General features: G+C 48.9%; 1 protein-coding gene across 1 annotated transcript; it reads left to right on the top strand.

The window, feature by feature from the left end:
• Window positions 1–1,090: 1,090 nt before the first annotated feature.
• Window positions 1,091–1,900, top strand: LOC119384810 (uncharacterized protein K02A2.6-like). Its single transcript, XM_037652505.2, has one exon. It carries the CDS (start codon window positions 1,091–1,093, stop codon window positions 1,898–1,900), a length of 810 nt encoding a protein of 269 aa, XP_037508433.1.
• Window positions 1,901–26,146: the final 24,246 nt, after the last annotated feature.

Genomic DNA, 26,146 nt, shown 5'->3' with positions numbered 1-26,146 from the left:
CCATCCAAGACTCTTAAATTATATTGACGTTTCTCAATGCCAGTCGTATCGCCCGCTCCACCATGGGAGTGCATGGTGCTGCTTCTCCGACTAGCCGCAAGATAGATGTGCGTGGTGGCGCAAGAGTGAATGAATGAAACGCTCATGATATCCTTCCATCCCTGTCCGCTCGTTTCAAAGGTAAAAGTGTGGTAAACCTTGGGCGAAAACCTTGAAAGCGTTGTTTGTAGACAGCTTTACGTACCCTTATATGAGTTAAAAGGATTATAAAAGGTCTATTGAAGGTAACACGACAGAAGTCTTAGAGGAACCGATCATTAGTGAGTCTTACACCTTTTCAGTGTGAGCTAATATGATACCGGACGCTACCGACCCTTTCTTGCAGTAACTTATATCTACACGCGTCAATCCGATGCGTTATTAATGAACAGGTAGGCAATGTAAAATGTTGTATAGCAATTGTTGTCATTGCACACGCTCACCGAGAACAACAGTGGAAAATGCCTCAATAAATATTGTTTATTGCACAAATAGCCGCGTATCCTCCTCTCTTCGCTATTCCAAAACAGTCTTTACCAGCTCAATTGGGGGTACTGCAACAGTGAATAAGTCGCCAAGCTATTTAGAACAGTTGGAGCTTCGGCGGAACAAATGGCCGGAACACGCGGCCAACCCGTCGCCTAGCCCCTCAGAAGCGAAACTTTAGAGAAGCTTAAAGCGCCGAAAGCTATTAACTTATAGTCAAACACTGCCCCCTCGCGGTTTACATTTTGGTAGAATGTCTCTGGGGGACGTTCCCGTACCTCCTGCCTCTAGATGAATTGAGGAGATACACACGAGTTACAGGACGGACATACGGAATGACGCGTAATGTGCACATTCTACTCTTAGGTGTAAAACCAAGAAAAATACAGTGAATGTTGCCGCTCATTCGTTGCGAAGACACTGAGCTTAGGATGTACAACTCAGCGCAGACCTAAGCCGAAAATCGCCAAAAATTCGCCATGTCGCCATTCATAACTTTAGGTCGCCACGGGCCCCTCAAATTCGCCAATTTGGCGAAAAGTAGCCACCATTGGCAACCCTGCCCATGACAACCACTACATCAGAGGCAACCATTGCTTGCATTCATGAACTTTTCTGCAGATTTGGATTTCCAGAAACACTCGTGTCCGACAACGGAAGCCAGTTCATTTCTGCAGAGTTCCAAGCCTACCTCAAGCACAGGGGCATTCGGCACGTAAGAACCGCACCGTATCACCCAAGTAGCAACGGACTGGCTGAACGTTTTGTTCAGACTTTGAAGTCAGCGCTCCGCAAGACCAGTCCGAGGAGCGCCAGTGAGGAGTTAGCCGACTTCCTTCTGACGTATCGTAATACGCCTCATGCTACGACAGGGGAGGCCCCTTCCACTTTGCTCCTGGGGAGACGCCTGCGGACCAGACTAGACCTCATACGACCAGCGGTCGAGAACAGAGTGCGCCAGCGCCAGTTCGACCAGACAAGGCGTCACCCGTGTCGTGACAACGTCGTCGCTGTTGGTGATGCCGTTCGTGTGCGCAATTTCCGATCGGGACCAAAGTGGCTGTGTGCAACAGTTCTTGCCCGTACGGGACCAGTGTCATATCGGTTAAGTGTAGTGACTCCGCGTGGTGTGTTCCAGTGGGTGCGTCACCAAAATCACATCCGCAACGATAACACCGGCATCGCCACGGAGTTCGAACTACCCTTCAGTGAAAGGCAGCAAGAAGTTCCCGCACAGGTCCCGGCCTGCGACTCATCACATGACGTCGACAGCTCGCCCACCGCACAAAGTGAACCGGCGGACACTTCAAACGCTCCTAGCGAACGTCGCTACCCGCAGAGACAGCGTCGCCCACCTGATCGCTTTGTGCCGTGAACTTTTTGGACAATGCTTGGGGATCCAAATAAGTGTGGGGGGATGTCGCATATCTGTACACGTGTGCTTGTGCGATACTCTGTCACGGGGCCCATATCGCAACACCCTCGCCCACGATGTGAATAAAAGCGCTTGGCGCGCGGAGGGGCGGGGGCACTTTTTCCTTCGGCACTCTTGGTTATCGCTATGTTGCTGGCATGCGAATAAAGCATGTTTGAATACTGTCGGCGTCTTCATACCCGGAAGCCCTGGAACACGACAGTTCCACGCTGCCGAGACATTCCCCTCGCACCAACGTAACAGTGTACGGGGAGGGGTTGATCACGAAAATAGAGGTGCTGCCATGAGTGACTTGCACGGTCGCGAAATGCACCAGCAAGCCTTTCTTCGTGCAAACACTGTCGTGTGGCGAGAGGAGTGCAACGGTGTCGGATAGACTGGCGCAGTAGACTGACACCGCCGTTGACGAGTACGCAGGCACTTTGATGTCGTCTTTGACAAGTACCTTGCTCGCCAGCCGATGAACTGTCTGCCGGCGTCAAATTAGAGAATGGTGAGAGCTCTATTTCGGTTGGTGCGCAATGAATTACGGCGTCGTGGCAGGAGAGAAAATCCCATCCGCGGATGACGTCGTGAGAGCATGCAGGAATTATGATCAATTCGACGGCGTACAGAGCATCCTTAATCATGACGCGGGCTGTGCACACCGCTGTAGGGTGAATACTTTGGGCGCTGGCTGTACGGAGGGAGAGCCCGGAAAGTGGCGTCGTCACTGTTCGCAGTATTCGACTAAGCTATGCGTCCATAACAGATACGGCGGCTACAGTGTCGATAAGGGCAGATGCGCCACAAACACGTCTATCACGTTCGATGGCCTTCGCTGAGGGCTTTCGATAGCGTCGCAGCCCTTGGCTCGTGGACTGCGACGACTACTTTTCCTGGTTGCGTGGGACCAGACGTGGTCGCATTTGGGACAGTGAGCGGCGTCGTGGTGAGGGTGAACGGCGGGTAGAGGGAGCTGGGCGAGACGGCGGTGACATAGGCGGCGGTGAAACGTAATACGGGCAGCTTGACTGGTTTCGGATGGTTGAGGCGACTCGAGGCGACTATACGCGATTGCAGCAGCGGGCGACGTGATCGGCGCCACCGCACGCAAAGCAGATGGGACGGTTGTCGGAAGTACGCCATTGGTTCGCCGGAGCAGGTTCCATCCATGGCCCAAGACGCGGTGGACGAGGCGGCGGCTGATGGGGCTGCATGGTGGCCTGCAGTCGTGACCTAGGAAAGACGTCGGTGTACGCAGCCGGCACACTCGCCTCGAAGGCCTGTGGTCTGGCGACACCTTCGGCGTAAGTAGGTGGGGTAGACACAGGGATCGCTTGGGGTGGCCTGGCAACAACTGGTGGTATTCGGGCATGACCTCCGCGATTACCTGCTGAATTTCTCGGCGTAAGGGAGACAGCAGTGTGGTCGGCGCTGTTCAACATGCTGCGATTGAGGGAAGGCCAGTCGCGAAAACTGGCGGGAAACTTCCTCGCGCACAAATGACTTGATCTCGGCAAGCAAGGCCGAGTGATCAGAAATGGCCTTCAAGCCAGCGAGATTGGCGTGGCGTGATGGAGGTTGACCGCTGCCGGCGCAGCTCCTCGTAGCTTTGGCAGAGCGTGATCACCTCTGTCACAGTACGAGGGTTCTTGGCGAGCAGCCTGGTGAAGTCGTCGTCGTCGATGCCTTTCAGAACGTTGCGGATCTTGTCAGACTCAGACATGGTTACGTCGGCCTTCCTGCATAAGTCGAGGACGTCTTGGATGTAGCTCGTAAAAGACTGACTGGTCTGCTGAGCTCGTTCACGTAAACGCTGTTCGGCTTGCAGTTTACGAACGGCAGGGTGGACAAACACGTTGATGATGGCGGTCTTGAAATGAGACCACGTGAGGTAATCGGTTGCGTGGTTGTTGTACCACAGGCTTGCCACACCCGCGAGGTAGAAAACCAGGTTGCTCTTTTTCCTGCCTCCTCCCATTTGTTGGGTACGCTCACGCGCTCGTATATCGCGAGACAGTCCTCCACGTCAGTGCCATCCGCGCCGGTGAAGACAGGAGGGTCGCGAATGCGGGGGACACCGGGGCATGGTGTCGGTACAGGGGGAGGCGTTAGCTGGGCGGCGTCTTGAGGCATCGTAGGGGGCACGGTACGGGATCGAAGCGCCAGGGGCATCGAACGAAGACCGAAGCTGGTTGGACGGCGCAGCACCTCCACCAAATTATAAAGGCGCTTATTGGCGGCAATAGTCGACGAAGCACAGCGGTGACAGTTAAGACAGAGCGCGGACTCAGCGTTAGAGGCGTGCTCTCAGAGAAGATCCGAAGAGGACGACCCACTAGAAGGCGCTCGAGAGGACGACCCATTAAAGGCTTCCAATGCTTCGCTGCAACATAAACATCGATAGCATAGCATCGTAGCAAGGGGGCCGGAAAGGTGAGTGAGGATGAGGAGCGATGTAAGAGTGAGGAGGAGGGAAAGGAGGTGTAAAGCAGGGCATAGTATAACCATGTAAAGTGTCGCGCAGGTGAACCCATGTATACGTTAAACATCGATATCATAGCCATATGTAGCAAGAAGGCCGGAAAGGTAAGGATGAAGAGCGATGGACAAAGAGCATTCTCTCTCTTCACGTGCTGCCCTCAGTGAGGGGGAGCGAAAGGAGGTGTAAAGCAGAGCATAGTGCCACGCCCGCTTCTTGTTTTGATATATTCGGGTTTGACCAGCAATGCCGGTTAGCAATGCTCGGCGCTGACCGCGCAGCCCCGTCGACTCACCGCCGCAGGACGACCAGGATGACGACTATTTCTTCGGAACCATAAGTACCGACGACTTCACCGAACGACAGCGAGCCGACCCGGAACTCGGGGGCCTTATGGAATACCTCGAGGGTAGTACAGCCGTTGTTCCGAAGGTATTCAGGCGAGGACTGGTGTCATTTTTTCCTGCGAAAGAGCGTTCTCCAAAAGAAGAACGTCTCGCCCCTTCGAGCCAACTACCTTCACGTGCTGCCCTCAGCATTGTGACTAGAAGTCCTCCAGGCTCTACACTACGACCCCGAGGCTGGACACCTCGGTGTTACCCGCACCCTTGTCAGAATACAGAAAAAGTACTAATGGCCGCGCCTTGGCGCCGACGTCACTCGCTACGTAAAGACCCGCCGAGGGTGCCAGCGACGCAAGATAACACCGACTAGGCCAGCCGGATTTTTACAGCTTATCGAGCCACCCCGACGACCGTTCCAGCAAATCGCGAGGGACTTACTGGGGCTGTTCCCGACGTCGAATTCTGGAAACAAATGGATCGTCGTAGCCACCGGCTACCTTACCCGCTACGCAGAGACAAGGGCCATGCCCAAAGGCAGTGCTGCAGTGGTAGCCAAGTTTATTGTTGAGAACATCGTCCTTCGTCACGGCGCTCCAGAGGTCCTCATTACTGACAGAGGCACGGCCTCTACTGTGGAGTTAACCGAGGCAATCTTGAGATACAGCCAGACGAGTCACCGCCGGACCGCCGCCTACCACCCACAGACCGATGGCCTCACCGAGCGTCTAAATAAGACCATGGCCGACATACTGGCTATGTACGTCGACGTCGAGCACAAGACTTGGGATGCCATCCTTCCGTATGTGACCTTCCCATGCAACACAGCCATACAAGGAACGACACAGATGGCGCCTTACAAGTTGGTCTACGGAAGGAGCCCGCAATACGCTCGACGCAATGCTGCCAACTGCCACCGACGAAGACAATCTCGACGTCGGCACGTATTTGCAACGCGCCGAAGAAGCTCGCCAGCTCACCCGCCTGCGCATTAAGAACCAGCAGAGGATCGACAACCGTCAGTATACCCTCGACGACGCCACATGGAGTAACAACCCGGTGACCGCGTGTGGGTCTGGACGCCGATATGCCGACGGGGACTTAGCGAGAAGCGTCTTCGACGACACTTCGGGCCATACAAGGTGCTCCGACGTCTCGGCACCCTTGACTGCGAGGTCATCCCGGACGGCATTACGAACTCCCAGCGACGCCGCGCACATGCTGAAGTCGTCCATGTCGTGCGCCATAAGCCGTTTTCTGCGTGTTTGCGAACCTGGGGCCTCTACTTTTTCCTTTGTTATTGTAATGTTTTTGTATGCACTTGTTTTTATGCCTTCTATGTTCTGTCACAAGCATCGGGACGGTGCTTTTTCAGAGGGGGGCAATGCCACGCCGCTTCTGGTTTTGATGTATTCGGGTTTGACCAGCAATGACGGTTAGCAACGCTCGGCGCTCACCACGCGCCAGTGTTCGAGAAGCTTAGCGATTGTAGTAGATCACTTTGTTAAGATTGCGTGCAGACCGCGAACAGCAAGGATTATTCCGGAGCTTGCGCGACCACCAGAGATAAGACTGGAAAGTTCGATGTGTGATGTATAAAAGACGGCGCGTCCCAGCCATGAGCAGTTTTATCGCCGGCCGACGTCCTGCTCGCCGCTATCAGTGTACAGTGTGTATTACTGTAGTTTCCGTTTTCATTTCCCGGCCAGAGGTTCGGCCAAATAAATTGTTTCACCTTGAACACGCCGACTGCTGTCTTCGTCGACGTAACGACCTCGTGACAATAGTGTAGCCATGTAAGAAGTCATGCAGGTGAAACCATGTGTACATAATCATCGATAGCATATCCATCTGTAGCAAGGGGGCGGGAAACGTAAGTAAGGATGAGGAGCGATTTAAGAGTGAGGAGGAGGGAAAAGAGTGTAAAGCAGAGCATAGTATAGCCATGTAAAAAGTCGCGCAGGTGAAACCATGTTTACATAAACATCGATAGCATAGCCATCTGTAGTACGAGGCGGGAAAGTTAAGTGAGGATGAGCAGCGATGTAAGAGTGAGGTGGAGGGAAAGGAGGTGTAAGGCATAGCATAGAATAGCTACGTAAGAAGTGACCCAGGTGAAACCATGTATACATAAACATCGATAGCATAGCCATATGTAGCAAGGTTACGGAAAAGGTAATTGAGGATGAGGAGCGATGTAGGAGTGAGGAGGAGGGAAAGGAGGTGTAAAGCAGAGCATAGTATAGCCATGTAAAGATTCGCGCAGGTGAAACCATGTATACATAAACTTCGAGAGCGTAGGCATCTGTAGCACGGGGGCGGTAAAGGTATGTGAGGATGAGGAGCGATGCAAGAGTGAGGAGGAGGGAAAGGAGGTGTAAAGCAGAGCATAGTATAGCCATGTAAAGAGTCGCGCAGGTGAAACCATGTATACATAAACATCAATAACATAGCAATCTGTAGCATGGGAGCGGGAAAGGTAAGTGAGGATGAGGAGCGATGTGAGAGTGAGCAGGGGGAAAGGAGGTGTAAAGCAGAGCATAGTATAGCAATGTAAAGAGTCGCGCAGGTGAAAGCATGTATACATAAAGATCGATAGCATAGCCATCTGTAGCACGGGAGCGGGAAAGGTAATTGAGGATGAGGAGCGATGTAAGAGCGAGGAGGAGGAAAAGGAGGTGTAAAGCAGAGCATAGTATAGCCATGTAAAGAGTCGCGCAGGTGAAACCAGATATACATAAAAATCGGTAGCATAGCCATCTGTAGCACGGGGACGGGAAAGGTAAGTGAGGATGAGGAGCGATGTAAGAGTGATGAGGAGGGAAAGGAGGTAGAACGCATAGCATAGTACAGCCATATAAGAAGCGACGCAGGTGAAACCATGTATACATGAACATCGACAGCATAGCCATATGTAGCAAGGTTGCGGGAAAGGTAAGTGAGGATTAGGAGCGATGTCAGGATGGGAAATGCAAAGCATAGGATAGCCAGCATGGTAGAGCACAGCCCTGTGTTGTATAATATAGCAAGGGATAGGAAAGATGAGAGATGTGAGGCTGAGGAGGAGGGACGGACGAGAGGGGTAAGATTGCTCCAGAAAGCGCGGAAAAAGACGGTCACACGAGAAAGGCGGTAAACACAGGACGACGCACTGCTAACTGAAAATTTATTACCTTTGTAAAGGCGTTTATTGACGGCGGGATCGACGGCGACGATGCGCAGCGACGACAGTAACGACAGAGCGCAGACTCGCAGACTCTCGCGAGCAAGAGCACGAGGGGCGTGCTCTCCGAGAAGAGGCGAAGAGGGCGACCCACTAGAAGGCGCTCAAGAGGACGGCCCATCACAGCGTTCTAATGCTTCTCTACAATTACCCCGGGTACGCAAAGGGAGCCGCCCGGCGACCTAACAGCTGGTCACTATGAGCGGGTCATGGTAGGGCTTGAGGCGCTCCACGTTCACAATGTCGCGCCCTCGACGGCGCATGTCCGAAGATGGCTCAATGGGTTCAATCAGGTAGGTGACCGGGGACGTGCGTTCGACAACACGGTAGGGGCCTTCGTATTTGGGCAGTAGTTTGGAAGAGAGGCCCGTTGCAGCGGTCGGGACCGAGAGCCACATGAGCGCTCCAGGGAGGAACGTGGACTCAGAAGTGGTGGTGCCACCGCGAATGCTCTTCTGCCGCTCTTGTTCGTGCGTTGTAAAGGTCTTCGCAAGCTCGCGACATTCTTCAGCAAGCCTGGCTGTGTCAGAAATAGGCGCACATTCAGATCGATCCGGCCTGTAGGGAAGTTCAGAAGAGTGGTAAGTTGGCCTAGTTGGTAATGATCCATACTTATTGTAACTGCGCGAAAAACGGACGGAACCACGAAGGGCGAGAATAGGACAAAGAAGCGCAGACTATCAACTGAAGTTTTATTGCAAGAACGAGGCAATATAAAGGGCAGGAAAAAGCGAGAGAGGGCAAGGATAGTGTCGATTGTGTGCGACGGGTGCCTGCCGTACACATAAGAGAAATGGCGAGAAACCAGAAGTGCCCTGAGAGGCAGTATTGTAGGCGTACGTGACGAAGGGCAGAATGGCATCCCAATTTGTGTGGTCGGTTAAAGCGTTCGGTGAGGCCATTCGTCTGCGGGTGGTAAGCAGTAGTTTTGCGGTGAACAACGTTGCACTCTTGGCTTCCACGACTTCCGACAAGAAGACACGGCCTCGATCACTGAGCAGCTTCTGGGACGGACCGTGACGCAGCATGAATCGGTGGAGCAGGAAGGAGGCCACACCGCGCGCTGTAGCCGCTGGGAGGGCGGCGGTTTCGGCGTATCGCGTTAGATGGTCAACAGCGACGATGGCCCAGCGGTTACCAGCCGAAGTCAGAGGAAGTGGTCCATACAAATGGATGCCCACGCGCCCAAACGGACGGTTAGGGCAAGGTAATGGTTGTAGACCTGCTGGCGACACGTGCGTTGCGGGTTTTTGGCGTTGGCAATCGAGGCAGGAGCGAACGAACTTCTGCACGTACCGGTACATCCCTCGCCAGAAGTATCGTTGTCGAATGCGGTCGTAAGTTTTGGATACCCCAGAGTGCGCGCATTGCCGGTCAGAGTGGAAGGCCTCGCATATTTCAGAACGCAGACTGCGGGGTATCACTAGTAGCCACTGGCGGCCGTCGGCGTTATAATTGCGTCGGTGCAGTAGGTCCTCACGAATGGCGAAATGGTGGGCTTGACGACGCAACGCGCGAGTGGATAGTGTTGCCGACGGATCCGTCAGCAAGTCGATCAGCGAGGTGATCCATTTATCCTTGCGCTGTTCGGTAGCGATGGTGTGAACGTCGATTGAAGCAACAGCTATGTGAGATACTGAGCAGGGGGCATTGTCGTCAGGCAAGGGAGAGCGCGAGAGGGCGTCGGCGTCAGCATGCTGGCGTCCGTTGCAGTACAGCACGCGGATGTCGTAGTCTTGCAGGCGAAGTGCCCAGCGGGCGAGACGGCCTGAGGGATCCTTCAATGACGACAGCCAGCATAGTCGGCGACCATAGAAATAAGGTCGAAACTTTGTAAGGGCCCAGATGATCGCCAGGCACTCTTTTTCCGTGACCGTGTAATTGCTCTCGGCTCTGGTAAGCGTACGGCTTGCGTATGCCACGACATATTCGGGGAAGCCTGGTTTGCGCTGCGCAAGGAGAGCGCCGAGGCCTACACCGCTGGCATCCGTGTGTACCTCCGTTGGGGCCGTAGGATCGTAGTGGCGTAGTATGGGAGGAGACGTCAACAAACGAGGGAGCTTTGCGAACGCGTCGTCACACTCGGACGACCATGAATTTAGGGGTCCTTTACTTCCAAGGAGCTTCGTCAGCCGCGATATGATGGTGGCGAAGTTTCGTATGAAGCGTCGAAAGTACGAACACAGTCCTACGAAACTGCGCAGTTCTTTGACGGACGTAGGTTTGGGAAATTCGGCCACGGCGCGAAGCTTGGCCGGATCGGGAAGGATTCCGTCCTTGGAAACGACGTAGCCGAGGATTGTCAGCTGCCGTGCTGCAAATTGGCGCTTCTTCAGATTCAGTTGGAGGCCTGCGTTGCGCAAACGCGTCAAAACATGCCGCAGACGTTGGAGATGCGTGGAGATGTCCGGAGCGAAAACGACGACGTCGTCCAGGTAACACAAGCACGTGTGCCATTTCAAGTTGCGCAGAACGGTGTCCATCATGCGCTCGAAGGTCGTGGGCGCATTACACAGACCAAACGGCATGACGTTAAACTCGTACAAGCCGTCGGGCGTGACAAAGGCTGTCTTCGGTCGAGCGTCATCCGCCATGGGTACTTGCCAGTACCCCGAGCGTAAATCAAGGGATGAAAAGAATTCGGCTCCTTGCAGGCTGTCAATCGCGTCGTCGATTCGCGGCAGCGGATAAACATCCTTGCGAGTGATCTTGTTGAGCCGTCGGTAGTCCACACAGAACCGCACGGAACCGTCCTTCTTCGCAACGAGAACAACGGGAGACGCCCATGGGCTGTCCGAGGGCCGAATAACGTCGCGTCGAAGCATATCGTCGACTTGTTCATTATTGACCCGGCGTTCTGCTGGAGACACGCGATATGGACGTTGCCGCAGTGGTGGTTGGGCGCCAGTGTCGATGCGATGCGTAACAGCGGAAGTGCGGCCGCGAGAAGGTTGCCCGACATCGAAAGAAGAACGAAATTCTTCCAGCAGGCACAGAATTTGGGAACGCTGGACCGATGTGAGGTTGTCAGCAATGGACGACCTAAACACATCAGCAGGTGACGAATCGGACGTGGAAACAGCACTGAGCGTACGGGAGCTGGCGCATTGCGTGTCACCCGGTGCGTCTATAACTTGTGCGTCTTCGAGGGGTTCCGCTCTGCCGAGACATTCCCCTCGCACCAACGTAACAATGAACGGGGATGGGTTGGTCACAAAAATATCCGTGTCGCCCTGAGTGATTTCCACGGTCGCAAATGGTACCAGCAAGGCTTTCCTAGTGAAAGCGCGGTCACATGGAGGAAGGAGTGCAACGGCGTCGCAGAAACCGGTGCAGTAGACTGACACAGCCGTTGACGAATTTGCAGGAACTGTGATGTCGTCTTTGACGAATACCTTGGTCGCAGCCGATGAACTGTCTGCCGGCGTCAAATCTGAGAATGATGAAAGCTCTATTTCGGCTGGCGCGCAGTGAATGACGGCGTCGTGGCGGGAGAGAAAATCCTATTCCAGGATGACGTCGTGAGAGCATTAGGAAATTATGATGCATTCGACGGCGTACAGAGCGTCCTGAATGATCACACGGGCTATGCATACCGCCGTCGGGTGAATACATTGGGCGCTGGTTGTACGGAGGGAAAGACCGGAAAGTGGCGTCGTCACTTTTCGTAGCAGGCGGCTTAGCTTAGCGTCCATAATGGATACGGCGGCTCCAGTGTCGATAAGGGCAGATGCGCGAACACCGTCCACAAAAACGTCTATCACGTTCGATGGGCTTCGCTGAGTGCTTTCGCAGTTCGATAGCGTCGCAGCCCCTGCCTCGTGGACTGCGACGACTAGTTTTCCTGGTCGCGTGCGACCGGACATGGGCGCATCGGCGACAGTGAGCGACGTCGGGGAGACGGAGAGCACCGAGTAGATGGAGCTTGGCGTGACGTCGGTGACAGTGGCGTAGGTGGGGCGTAAAATGTGCGGTTTGACTGGCTGGTGGCGGGCGACAAGACTTGAGGCGGCTGGACGCGATTACAGTAACGCGCCACGTGGCCGGCGTAACAGCATCCGAAGCATATGGGGCGCTTGTCAGGTGTGCGCCATCGGTTCGCTGGAGCAAGGCCCGCCCATGGCGCAGGACGTGATTGACGGGGTAGCGACTCATATGACTGCATCGCGGGCTGCGGTCGTGGCCTCTGCATTAAGTCGGCGTAAGGAGCCGGCACAGCCGCTTCGAAGGACTGATGTCTAGCGGCGGCTTCGCCGTAACTGTGTGGGGCTGCCGTAGGTATTACTGGGGACGTCCTTGCGACAACTTGGGCGTAACTCAGTGGTGCAGGAGCCGGATGGTGCTGGTGGTACTCAGGCATGACCTCCGCGATTTCCGTCTCAATTGCTCGACGGAGGGGAGGGAGAACAGTGGTTGACGGCTGGTGAACGTACTGAGGTTGAGCGAAGTCTAGCAGAGAGAACTGGCGCGCGATTTCCTCGCGCACGAATGACTTCACCTCTGCGAGCAAGGCGGAGTGGTCGGATATGGTCGACAAGCCAGCGAGCTCGGCGTCGCGGGATGGAGAGCGACGGGTCATCGACCGCTGCCGGTGCAGCTCCTCGTAGCTCTGCAGTCTTAGCAAACGACCGCTTAAAACAACGCATATAAGGCGGAAAGTAGGTCAAATTTTCGACGCTTATAAATGGCTCTCTAAGCGGCCTACTTATACGGCTCTTTCATGCGGCCCTTCTTTATACGGCCTCTGGCTAAGCGGCTCTTTCTTATGCGGCCTAAGTTTATGCGGCTCTTCCATATGCGAGGCCATCTCGTTGCCAGAAGGCCGTTTAAAATTGACCGCTTAAAGTAACGCATACCGTCGATTTGGTTAAGCGGTATTTCAGGTCAAATCTGTCCGGCTTATATACGGCTCAATATGCGGTCGAAATATATGCGGTACTTTTCGGAAATTTTTAGAAAAAAAAAGAAATTCTTCTACATTGTAGTTGATCGTGCAGTGTTCCTCCTTTTTTTTTCTTTTGTTCTTTTCAGCCTTCCAACTCATGAATATGCATTTACACATCACAAGAACACTGCACAGAGAGTCACAAACCATATCAACACACACACTCCACCACGGGGATTTGAACCCAGGCCAACCGCGTGACAAGCAGACACTGTAACTACTACGCCACCGCACTACACGATCTGGGTGGACTTCCGCGTCTTTATATATGCACTTCACGTTATCTTAGACGATTTTGCGATCGGCTACAACGCTATAATTGCGCATCCCGCACGGAGACAGAGGTGAACAATGAACAATGCGTTTCCGAGTGCATTTCCATTTGCCGGCATCATAAAGCAGCAAAACGTGCCCTGTTGTGCAACCAGCCGCCAAATAAAAGTTTTCTGCGATGTTTGACGCAGTACAGGCGGTGGAAGTCAGCTGATCTCATCTCTACTTGGCGAAGTACAGTCTCCCACGTCCTTCGCGAGCATCGCGTTGATGTCGGTGCGTTTATGCGGACAGTATTATGTAGAGGTTCATCTCAGAGAATCGGTTTAAAACACATAATCGCTTATTCGCGCAACAGATGGGTTTGGTGTAGTGCAGCGCGTACGAGGCGACGGACCAGCTTTCAGAACGGACGCGCTCATTTCTCTCCCGAGTATAGCATAAACGATGAAGAAACGTTGTTGTTGAGTCGAAAGAACAACCAGCCTTCGCAGAAAAAGAATGCAGTCTCCCGAGCTCGAGGCTGACGGCGCCGACGAGCGATGCCGTGGAATTGTCATGCTGGGGAGGACGGCGGGTCTGAGGTTGTTTGTTCTCGTGGTTCGTTCGTTGTTCACAGTTGGAAGTGATGCTCCCCTTGGCTTCCGCAAACGATGAAACGTAGTGCATGACTGGCGCGGAAAGAGCACGCATGAAATCGCTTGCATCACCCGTTAGAACATATGTTTCCTGCCAAGCGTCGCATCAAAAGAAGCTAGCAATGCTTGAAATCGAATGAAGTCACAATATTATCCAGCTTTCAAGGATAAAACCATGCTATTTCTTCAAAAGTCAGAAGTGGCCTGAAGGATTCAGAAGGATCAAGTGAACATTTATACTGAATAATGCAAAGATTAACTTGAAGCATTCTAATATTTAATAGGCGCTGTTAAAGCTAACAACTCCAAATTAAATATGCACTTGTTTTGCACCTTGAAGGTTCATGAACGTTAAGCTCTATAACATGCCTCAGTTGACCGCATATCAGCGCCTAAGAGCAATCTGGTGGAGGCCCTGTGTTGGGGAACATGGCAGGTTGAAGGTTGTTTTCTTATTCCATCCATTGTCGACGAGTGAAAGTGATTCTTTCCTTGGCTACGAGATGTGATCGGAGCGACAAGGGCCAGTATTACCTCACTCCATGTCATCCAGTCAAGTATGCTTTGAGCTTAACGACGCTTTAACGTATAAACTAGCAAAATGCTAGAAGTGGCTGAACTCGGGCAGTAATCTTGACTTCTAGGAATAAATGTTCACCTGTCTTAAAAATGTGCAGTCAGTAGCATCCTGCTTGATTCGGATCATGGGACACGACATGCAAACGTATAATACTAAATAGTAGATATAGAGGAACAATTCTTATACTCAGTAGGTGTCATAATTGCAAATAACATCTGCAGATAAAAAGCACGCTTTCACACTAATAGCACACCCATAAATGTTGTTGAGCTTTACGTGTCCCAGTCAACCTCCCTCATGTTCGATACCAGGGGCGTAGCCAGAAATTTTTTTCAGGGTGGGGGGGGAGTCGTCCATGCTTTATGCATGTTTGCGCATGCGTTTGCATGTCTGTGTGTATATATATGCAAGCAAAATTGAACATTTTCGGGGGGGGGGTAAGTTGATTCCCCCCAACCCCCCCCCCCCCTTTTGGCTACGCCCCTGTTCCATACCATGTAGCTTTACGTGCACCTTTATTTAAATATAAGCTGTCATGCAACATCCTTAGCTTTGGCTGGTACAGCAGCTAATACAAACTGTGCTTGAGAATTCAAGATTTATTGCCAGTACCAACACTAGCTATACACAATGACATTCTGTAGTAGTTCAAACGCAAGTGTTGCAGCTTTTTTTCAGAGTTAGCAGCTCATATAGCGCTCATATAAGCATGCAGACATACACGTCTAAATGTGCAGCTATTATTCTTTTTTACGAAGAACTGTGCGAAATAAACTGGCACAAGGACACGCACGGACAAGCGTCTTCCTTGTGCCAGTTTATTTCGCGCAGTTCTTTGTAGTCATGAATTACCAACTTGCCCTGCGATCAATTCTTCGATATTATCCTTTACATGCAGCCCACTTCCATGGCAGTTACCACGGCACACCGTCTGTCAGCCATCGTGCCACATGAAGCGTATTCGCATATAGTACTAGACTTGTCCTTCACTAAATGTTGAGACCTGAAATGTATTTGTTCTTTTTCTGGCATCATTTCAAAACATGACCTTTCCCTTGCAGTGTTGAGACATATCTTTGCAGTATGTTAGGCATTGTGTCCAAATCCATCACTGTGCAAGCCTGGCACTTAATTATGTATGCATGGGTCCCTTATTTCTATTCTGTGCTCCAAGCCATTTCCTTCACCCATTACTGTAGAACTGTGGAATTTAGGTGTTTCATCTGGCAACGCTAATTGTTGTTACATTTTGTGCCATTTCTTCGAGTACCCATGCCAGTATTTAGTGCATTAAGTGAATGAAAGAACATGTTATGTTGCTGTGCAGCTGCACACTCAGCAGAACAATGAGATGCAGAGCCATGAGAGAAAATATAGAGAACATTGTCACGGTACAACGCAAACACAAGACAGTGAATAGTTCTGCAAGAGTAGGACAGCTTGTTGACACAAAAAAATGGCAGGCACAAACATGTCTAACAAGACAGAAATTTGGGCTAGTTGGTTGTCCTTCATGATGAACCAGCAGCACAACCACACACGGACAGAGGAAAGGTACACGAAACACAGCACTCTGTTGTGTGCCTTCTTTCCTATGTCCGTGTGTGGTTGCACTGCCGATTCACCATGAATGACAAACATGATGTTTTCGGCAAAATCTCAAAAACCCACTAGATGTTGATGTTCACTGATGTCCCCATTGTCTTTCTCGCCTGCAGAGCACACGTGTCAATACATATACAATAGGATGCATCGTAAGGGTTCTTCACCTATATTCTCTATTGTTGGAGTAATAGGGCATTGTGTCAACTAAATATTCAATGTAATAATAAAATCACCCTAAAATATATGCCATATTCCTTATTGCTCAAATCTCAACCTCCACGTATTCCACTTCAGCACCTGTGAACATAATGGCCCCCTAAAGGATCTCGGCAGTAGTTTCTCTGAAGTAGTTTTCAAAGCTGTTATTGGATTAGATTAAGCTAACTGAATCTCATGAACTTATCCTTTAAAAACAAATAAGGGGGCAGTCCACTTGTTATTTTCTAGCAAGCTACTTAGCAATTTGGCCTTGAATGTGTGCACTTTCCTTGCAGTTGTGTCCCAAAAGCAGTCAGTGGCCTATCGGTTATCAGTAAAAATTTTCTTTATGAACAGCCTTACAAGTTCAGTAATGCAGCATTGTAATGGATATATCATTCTGACATATAGTTTATGCATTCAAAACTCTTCAGTTGAAATTCCTAACCAGTTTCTCCATCAGTAATGACCACAATTGCTATGCAACTCTCGGTACCATCATCTGCATGCATGGATTGATGCATTCCGCAATGCTTTAATCATGCATCTTATCACTGGCCCTGTGATCTCACAAGTCACCTGTGTCCTTCTCTAGACAGTAACAGCTATAAATATTTTGCATAACTTAACTAGTCTTTTTTCCAAACAACATGACTTACCTCTATTTGCACAGTCAGTAAGCCTGAACACACAGTGCACACTTTTGTAAATTGACATATTTTATTTTCAATTACAAACAAAACTGAGCAACAATGTATACACCAATAGAGCGTTTGTAAACTAATAAGTGAATCTTACACTTTTACAGAAACAAGGTAAAAAAAACTGCGAAAGAGGTGATCAAATAATTGAACAGAACGATTGTTGTTTTTCTATGCTTTAGGGGTTTCAGGCCTTCTCATCTGACTATAATTGATAATGACCTAGCTTGAGTTTCAGCACGCCTATACGTAGAAAAAACTCTACTTTATTGCAGAGTGCAGGTCAGTACATACATAGAAAATTGCACCACATAAATGGCAGGAGCTACCTAAATGCCTTCAATTATAATAACTTTACTTAAACACAATAATATAACACAGAATTGGCTAGAGTAACAAAGAAGTATTGAAAGTAAGTGGGCCTTGATCGATGTCATATATGTAGCCTTGGAAACAGACGAAGGGCTTGAGGTGTGCTTCCTGCCTGTTTCTGGCACTTAATTTGCAATATATGAGTAGAATACACAGTGAAAAAAATTCTGTTCTATATCATGAGCTGTGTAGTGCACGTAGGTACTATGATTTATCACAAATGTATGACTAAACTAGATACCCTCTATATTAGTAGGCCTGAAGTTTGAGGACGCAGCTTTTCTGTAGGTAGTGGCTAATAAAATTTCAAAGCATAGGTATCAGCTGTGCATGAACGACAAGTGATATGCTAATATAATGCCCTAATAAATAGGACTTTTCATAATACATGCATCAGAAATAATATGGTGACTGTGTATGTTATACTTCGAGGAAAACTACAAAATGAACAATGAATATGTATATATGAACACACACACATACACACACACACATACAGTTATTGTTGCACATGATGTCTGCCACAGATTCCAATGCTAGTGTACCTGCTACTCAGGTATTCTCAAAAGAAAGAGCATTGAAAAGTGCATGGACATAAAACGAACTTAAATGTCTCTAAAGTTTGTGAAAATGCAGCAAGCCAGCAGCCTTATCTACCCAGCCTAACAATGTAACAAAAAACACACAAACGAAATAAAGCTGCACAAAAAAGAACATAAGTTAGGCGTTGTCCTTGAGCTTGTCGAGAATCTTCAACAGATTACTGCTTGCCCAGCAACGTGGAAAACTCTCTTCCTTGTGGAGTAAACTTTAAATTAGTCCCAATGTTTGGGCGAAAGCAGACGGGTAGGTAACATCCTTTATGTTATGTACGGTCAAACACCAGAAAAGTGCCTTCTCAAGAGTGCAGTCATCTTTCAGGGTATCACGCTCCTCCTCAGCACAAAAAATAAGCTTTATTGCCGAGCTCCAAACAATCATGGGCCCTGGCAACCCATGGACATCTGCAAGACACTGGAAAAAAGTAATAAAAACTAATATATGTTTTATGTTCTGCACAGCACATCTTTATACAAAAAGCTAACAATTCAGAGGTAGTGGATGGATGAATGCCAGCACTAAAATATTACAAGCTTTATATGCAAAACCATGCATAAATTGAGATTTTTATGGACGTGGTTTATGCCACAGTAAATAAAGCAGTTTCAGCAACCCCGATAGACAGCTATAGGTGCCACTGCTTGAAATTTTGCTAATGCATTCAAAGCAGCCACAAGTACAATGTCAGATCTCACAAGTGTATAAGCAAGCGTTTCTTTGTGTTTCGCATGCAATGTTCATATCATATATCTGTTCCATGAAAATGGGTAAAAACAGCAGCCAAATGGGTGTACTGAGACCACAAGTTATGGAAAGCAGAGCCTTGGCTTGCTTCAATAGTAGGCTGAAGCCACCTCTCTGTGATGACATATCATAGGTGGTGACAGATGGCATGTGTGTTGGGCATGTCCTTTTGCACTAAACTTGAGTGCTGTAGTGTCACGCTCACAGGGCAAACCTGGAAATACCTGGTTTCTGTTTCTGTTAGGAAATGGAAGAACCACAGGACAATCAAAAAGGCCCAAATGGATTGCTTACATTGACTTACATAATTGCTTATGTGTGTACGCCTTTGTGCATACAGATGTACTTGAACTATCTTAAACTATTTTAAACAAAGGAATTGATTGGACCCTATTCAATGGCAGAAAAGGAACTCTGCTACAAACAAGGGGGACGTAGCGACAGAGTCCACATTGAAAAAACTTAAATGTCCACACTAGGACACACAGCAGTTCCCAGTCATCATGTAAGGTGGCTACGCATGTAAGGTGGCTACACATAGGCTAATATGAATATTCTTTGCAGCACCAAGGAAACAAACTTCAATCTACATGGATGTTCTAATACTGAAATTTGACATATAATCTTTCGTTGAGTGAATGATACAAATTACATTCAAAGCCAATGTCAGAGTACTTTAGCAGACTCAAAGGGCCCACTTTGTGTACACAGATGCATGCAGTGAATGGTGCTGTTGTATATAGACTAATATCACAACTTTGCAGGTCATTTCGGCTGTCAATGCACACGTCTGAGAGTGGTGCAACCACCTGCTTATTGAATATTGTCTTTCTTTCATTGAAATTAAAGCTCTTTTGCAGAAAAACATTCTTGTATTCAAAAGTATTTTGCGTTTGCATACAGCATAATTGGGCGTAAAATTACCCTGAATATCTCCTTTAAACGTGGTCTTGACAAACATATGTATTTGTTGTCTGGTCAGACATAGAATAGCTTTTTTTTATTTCATATGCTGCGCCGAAAATTGCTGCATAATTGTGACAAAATTGTCGTGCGAAAGAAAATTCTTCCATGGAATGAGTTAGCTATAGACTTATTTGTAATTTATCAACTCTCCACCAGAAACAAATATCTAAGTTTTATCTGTTGCAGTACCTTAAAGGGACCGACAACCGCCCAGAATATGAAATGAGATGACTGCACTGATGAAAAGATTGTCCGTCGCATTGACTCAAACCAACCCTGTTTATCTCGAGAGAGGCGGATTTATATTTTTATTTCTTCATTGAAAGTCGCTAAAAATGACCTTTGGCGCCTCTGGCGGCAAGATCATAAATGGTCCGATGAAGCCGGTCACGTGACCGTTGATTGGTGTACGCGTTAGATGACTTTTCTGTTAGTACTTAAATATTGTTCATTTCTTTATATTAAAATATATTACTCCATAAAAATGTACATATAGGCCTGCGTTAGTTGTTTGCAACAAAGTGGCGCTGCCTTCGCTTGGCGTAGGCAGCCTTGACACAGGCGCAGACAACCTTGGGCGCAGCGCACACAATGCTGTACAAATACAGAGAAGGTGCATAAAGCCACATCATCCCATTGTAACAGCTTGCTATATTCAAAAATGGTTGGAGAGCTCAAAATAAAGGTGGTTAAGTATAGTTACAGTAACTCCTGCGAAAGCAGAACAACGACAGCTTTCACAAGGGCTAGCGGCATAGCTATCAATTCTCAGCGTTGCTGGAGCAAGCCTTCATGCGTGTTTGGAGCCTTTCAGATCGAAAAATACTGCTTATAAAATAACTACGTGCTTTTCGGATAAACCACTGCAGCTACGAACTCTACGAAGGCTAAGCTTCCTGTCGCGCCGTAAAAAACTGGGTCGAGAAAAATCAGTTGTCGGTCCCTTTAACGCAGATAAATAGTTACATTGTTTACAAACGTTTTACGATAGTCATGCAAGTACAATACTGATTCTGTTTTTGAGCGATATATGAGAGATAGATCCGCTTCAGGTGCACAATTGCAGATGCTGCTTGACATCGTTCTTCATTCGCGAACCACATAATAGTGAGCAACAGTGTTTCGCTTTCTGACAATTTGCGACCTTCATGCATTTCGAAGAAGAGGTCCGAGCAAGAGGCTCTTCCGATGCGCGTTTCACAGATCTATAGAGACTCGTTAGGAGCGGTGCTTTGTTTCTAACAGCACAACACAAGATTGGGAGCATCGAAATAAACTCACGCAGTCGTGCATGGTTCACGGGGCAGCAGTGCCCGCAGTAGGAGCACCAGGTAACTTGATGTGGCACGCCTGGTTCCCCTGGCTGGCGGCTGTACGCGAGCAATCTGATGCACTCACACTCACGTCGCACTGACACACTTTGCACTCACACGTGCCATCATAACTGCACGCTCCTCTCTGAATGCCTTTGATGTCGGTCGAGGTGTACATCCCACGCAGCACGGCCTGATTGGCACTGCCGAAACGTTGAAGCACGCCAAGACGATCGCGGGACCGAATTCTCAGCGAAAACAGAGAGACCACGCAAGGAGCGGGCGCAGAAGAGACGGACACCGCTCGACGCGCATGGGAGAGAGAACTGTAGGGGGGATAAGTCAGCAGCGTGAGCAGGGAGAGAACGCGATCAAAGGTGAAAACTTCCTTCGCACGTTGAGTTTGTAGACGTCGCGGGCGTTGCGTGACAATTTTGCGTATTCACGAGTAAACAGAAACAAAGGCACGTCTACAATACGAACTTGTATACTTTAAACAAAAACGGTGCGAGGCGAACGAGGCAGGATGATGCGACTGACGTAACTCGGCACGGCCGCTGCGTTTCCAACGCACGTGCTTCGCACGAAATCAGATATGATTGCCAAGGTTAGGGAGGCGCTGGCTCTATTGGCTGTATGCTGTATCTCGAGTTCACCGGCCGCATCCGGCGCCAACACAGGAAACACTACACGACGTGGACTTCGAGCCTTGAGCACGCTCGCTCGGCGCTCTCTCGCTTCTCGCCGCGGCGCCGATCTCAATTTCCCGCATAAAACAGCGAGCCCTGTATAAGCGTTGCGTCCGCTCGAGAAATTTTCGCGTCAATAAACCGCGGGCTCCAATAAGCGTTGCGTCCGCTCGCGGCCGCATATAGCGGGCCCAGCCTGTCACCGCAGAATTTGTCACGCTTAATGGCGATTGAAGGGCCGCTTATATGGAGTACCTTGTGGTGGAATAAAAATGGGCCGCTTATGTGCCGTACGTTATACGGGACTTGAATAAGAGTGTGGCAGAGCGTGATGACCTCGGCCACTGTGCTGGGGTTTTTGGCGAGCAGCATCGTGAAGGCATCGTCGGCGATGCCTTTCATATTGTGCCTCATCTTGTCACATTCCGACATGGTGGCGTCGGCTTTCTTACACAAATCGAGGACGTCTTCAATGTAGCTGGTAAAAGTTTCGCCGGCCTGCTGAGCTCGTTCTCGCAAACGCTGTTCGGCCTGGAGCTTACGAACGGCAGGGCGGCCAAACACGTCGACGATGGCGGTCTTGAATGCGGACCACGACGGGAAATCGGATGCATGGTTGTTGTACCACATGCCTGCCACACCCGCGAGGTAGAAGACCAAGTTGCTCAGCTTGCCGGCTTCGTCCCATTTATTGGGGACACTCACCCGTTCGTAAATCGTGAGCCAGTCCTCCACGTCGGCGCCATCCGCGCCGGTGAAGACAGGAGGGTCGCAAATACAGGGGACACCGGGACAAGCGGTCGGGGCAGGAGGCGGCGTTTGCTGAGCGGCGTCTTGCGGCATGGTAGATGGCACGGTACGGGATCGAAGCTCCAGGGGCATCGGATGGAGACCGAAGTTGTGGGGACGGTACAGCACTCTCAACCACTTCTAAAGGCGTTTATTGGCGGCGGGATCGACGGCGACGATGCGCAGCGACGACAGTAACGACAGAGCGCAGACTCGCAGACTCTCACGAGCAAAAGCACGAGGGGCGTGCTCTCCGAGAAGAGGCGAAGAGGGCGACCCACTAGAAGGCGCTCAAGAGGACGGCCCATCACAGCGTTCTAATGCTTCTGTACACCTTAAGCATCAGTGTGGCATAGCACGTATAAGGAAAGCGAGGGAGAATGATGTGAGTGTGGGGATAAGAGAAAGGAGCAGAGTGCGTGTAAAGCATAACATAGTCATGTGTAGCACAGTATAGCAAGAGGGGAAAGGAAGCGAGGGTGGCAGGAGAGATGTAAGGAGGAGTGGGAGAGCAAAGCGTAGCCTAGCCGTGTGTAGTATAAGACGCCACCTATACTATTTGCAAAGCCTGCGTGCTCCCTCCGTGACGTCACAGACCTTGCACGACGGAGACGGACGCTATCGTGCAGTGCGCATCTTGCGCGTTATGGGCGCATCATGCCAGTGAACGCTGTGCAATAGACGAGAAAACACAGCTAGCAGTCCTACGTTGCAGGCGGAGCCCCCTTCCCACGCAGCCACTGGCGATATGGTGCCTCTCTGTCGTACAAGGTCTGTGACGTTAAGCAGCGAGTGCGCAGGCCTTGAAGATAGTCTATGTGGCAGAGCACTGCATCACAAATAAAGGTTTCTTTTGCCGCCATGGACGCCAAGCAGGCTGCACTTTTCAAACGCCAGCGCGCGCTTGGCCGTGATCTCAAGCATCGCTCAGGGAAAGGCGAATCACCGCTCCGACAGCTTTCACTTTGCCTGCAACCGGATAAATTTTTTTACAAAAGAGCTGAAGAGGATGACCCACTACGACGTTCCTAGGCTAAAATCTGGCTGAAACCTAGTGTATTGTTACCCAATTTGCCGTGTGAAATGAAATTGCTATATCAATAGTTTTTCGGCGATTTTATTGCAAGGCTGTTTAGAAGAGAAAGAGGTCCAATTACCCTGTGGCAAGTTAAATTCTTGAGGCAAAATTATCCTCTTTTCACGCTTTATATGAACAAGGTAGTTCTTCTATTCACCAACATCATCAAAATGGAAGCTGGGCGGGCGATAACTCGCACCAACGACACACCTCGCCCTTGGGTCATTCCGAGTGGAACGTCCCAGCCCAAAATTCGACCACCAGCGATTCTATTGAAAAAAATTGAACTTGAAGATAACTGTGTGAGAGTGATTTTAGTAATGCATTTTCGTTCACAAAAATTATCTGGTCACGTGACGGCCCTTTGAATATTCCCGTGAGAGGGAAAAGTTGGGTGAGAATATATTATGCGTATTCACCCTTGAAACTGGGTACAATAGCACAATGCGTTTTAAACCATTCTATTGTAATTGTTCTTTCACGTGAAGTCACTAATAAAACCATATATTAATTTTCCGGCTTAAACAGGCTTAGCAAAGAAGCAAGAAAACGTGCAAATTCAGACAATTTTGATAAATCCGGGGGCAATCTTTCAGCAGCAAAAGCTTTTTAGCCATTTTACCAGTCAACGTAGTATCCGCTCAAAATATTTTCAACCTTTGTAAACAAGCGTGTCTTAAAAAAATGCTTGCAAATTTCACAAAAAAATACACTTTTTGGGGAGATTCACTCCTAAATTAAGCATTGAAACTCTCGCTTTAAAAATACGTGAGATAGTTCTTTATATGCTACACGTCGTCTCTTGTGGTGTGGAAATTTTCATTCCTGTAAATTTTGTTTAAAGCGAGAAAATAATTTTTCATATCCACAACCTATGTCACTGGTAGGCGCTGGGAAACAGAAGCGTTTTCCGCGATTTTAGGTAAATTATTCCATAGATTCTTCGTTAGTTCTTTAGTTCATATTATTTTAAACCTTGTTAGCTTATTTTCACTGGTTTTGAGCACTGTCAGCCTTGTTTTAGGTCTGTATGGACCACTGCGGGAACATGAGGCATCAGACAGTAGACGGACGACAAGCCGGGCCCCTGAAGAGCTACACACGTAAAACAGAAATAACTTTTTGAACTTTGCTACCACGAGGAGGACCACGTCCTATCAGCACAGTGGAACTTCTTTGCCACTTGACATGGCAAAAGCGCATGCGACGATGCTGGCGGCCCACTGAAACGTCTGGCAGCAAGAGCAAGTCTATGGAGGCCATATTGTGGTCAGATTGCGACACCACACTATTTGTTTGGCTGGACCAAAAGTAATGTAAAGGGTGTTACAGTGATTTGGGTGCCACATTCTACAAATCAAGAAACGAGGACCCAGCTTGCTCAGAGATTCACCATGGTGATCTGTCAAAGCGACCCGACAACTGTACCATTTGGAACCTTCTACTCTTTCAACACTGTCCGCCGCGGTGGTGTAGCGGTTACGGTGCTCGGCTGGTGACCCGGAGGTCGCGGGTTCAATCCCGGCCGCGGCGGTCGCGTTTCGATGGAGGCAAAATGCTAGAGGCCGTGTACTTTGTGATGTCAGTGCTTGTTAAAGCACACCGGATGGTCGAAATTTCAGGAGCCCTCCACTATGACGTGCCTTATAATCATGTCTTTGTTTTGACACGTACAACCGCAGATACTGCTATTACTCCTTCAGCACTTCTTGTTGGCATTACATCATTCTCCAACACTCACGAACTTCAAGTGACAAAGCCGGTCTGAATGACAAGGTAGCCTACTTTGACATTAACAATTAAGGTGTAGAAAATGCGAACAGAGGACGGCACATCGGAAAGCAAAAGGCCTGAACGACAAGAAACTTACGTTTTGAAGCCAAAATTTCCTTTTGCAAATGTTGGTAAACCATGAAACGCTGTTCTTGTGCTATTGTGAAACACCCGAGAGCAAGGAATCACGTGATTCACGCATCCGCGTGGCATAAAATGAAGCAAAGTCAGACAATAAAATACACTGCCAAACGCTTATGCCCATGCTTCCGTGTGCCTGACTTCCCTAGTGCCATGAAAGCCAGTTATGAAGGCACAAAACTGAGCTAGTTCCGATTTATATATATATATATATATATATATATATATATATATATATATATATATATATATATATATACATATATATATATATATATATATATATATATATATATATATATATATATATAGTTGAAGAAATGAAGGAGCACACTTACGAAAATTGCATATTTTTACTCATTCACGTTTCGGCCGTGCCACGGCCGAAACGTGAATGAGTAAAAATATGCAATTTTCGTAAGTGTGCTCCTTCATTTCTTCAACTACATGTGCACCGGACCTTCACAACTTTCTTTTGAATTATATATATATATATATGTATATATATATATATATATATATATATATATATATATATATATATATATATATATATATATATATATATATATATATACATATATATATATATATATATATATATATATAGACACTGCTGCGAAATCATGCTGCCAGAGTTTGCTTCAAAAGCTAACAGAGTCCTCATACAAGCCCAAAAAATTGCCGACAAAAAGCACGCGTTTTGCAGTAAAGAAAGACATCGGTAGTGCCCACCAGCGATATTAGTTGTGG

The sequence above is a fragment of the Rhipicephalus sanguineus genome, chromosome 3 (assembly GCF_013339695.2).
Source record: "Rhipicephalus sanguineus isolate Rsan-2018 chromosome 3, BIME_Rsan_1.4, whole genome shotgun sequence".
Classification (NCBI taxonomy): Eukaryota; Metazoa; Arthropoda; class Arachnida; order Ixodida; family Ixodidae; genus Rhipicephalus; species Rhipicephalus sanguineus.
Note: the sequence above shows the minus strand (reverse complement) of the source record. Positions and strands in the feature narration are given on the sequence as shown.

Coding starts and splice junctions, on each gene's coding strand:
- LOC119384810 (XM_037652505.2), top strand. CDS start 1,091: ATGACAACCACTACATCAGAGGCAACCATTGCTTGCATTCATGAACTT.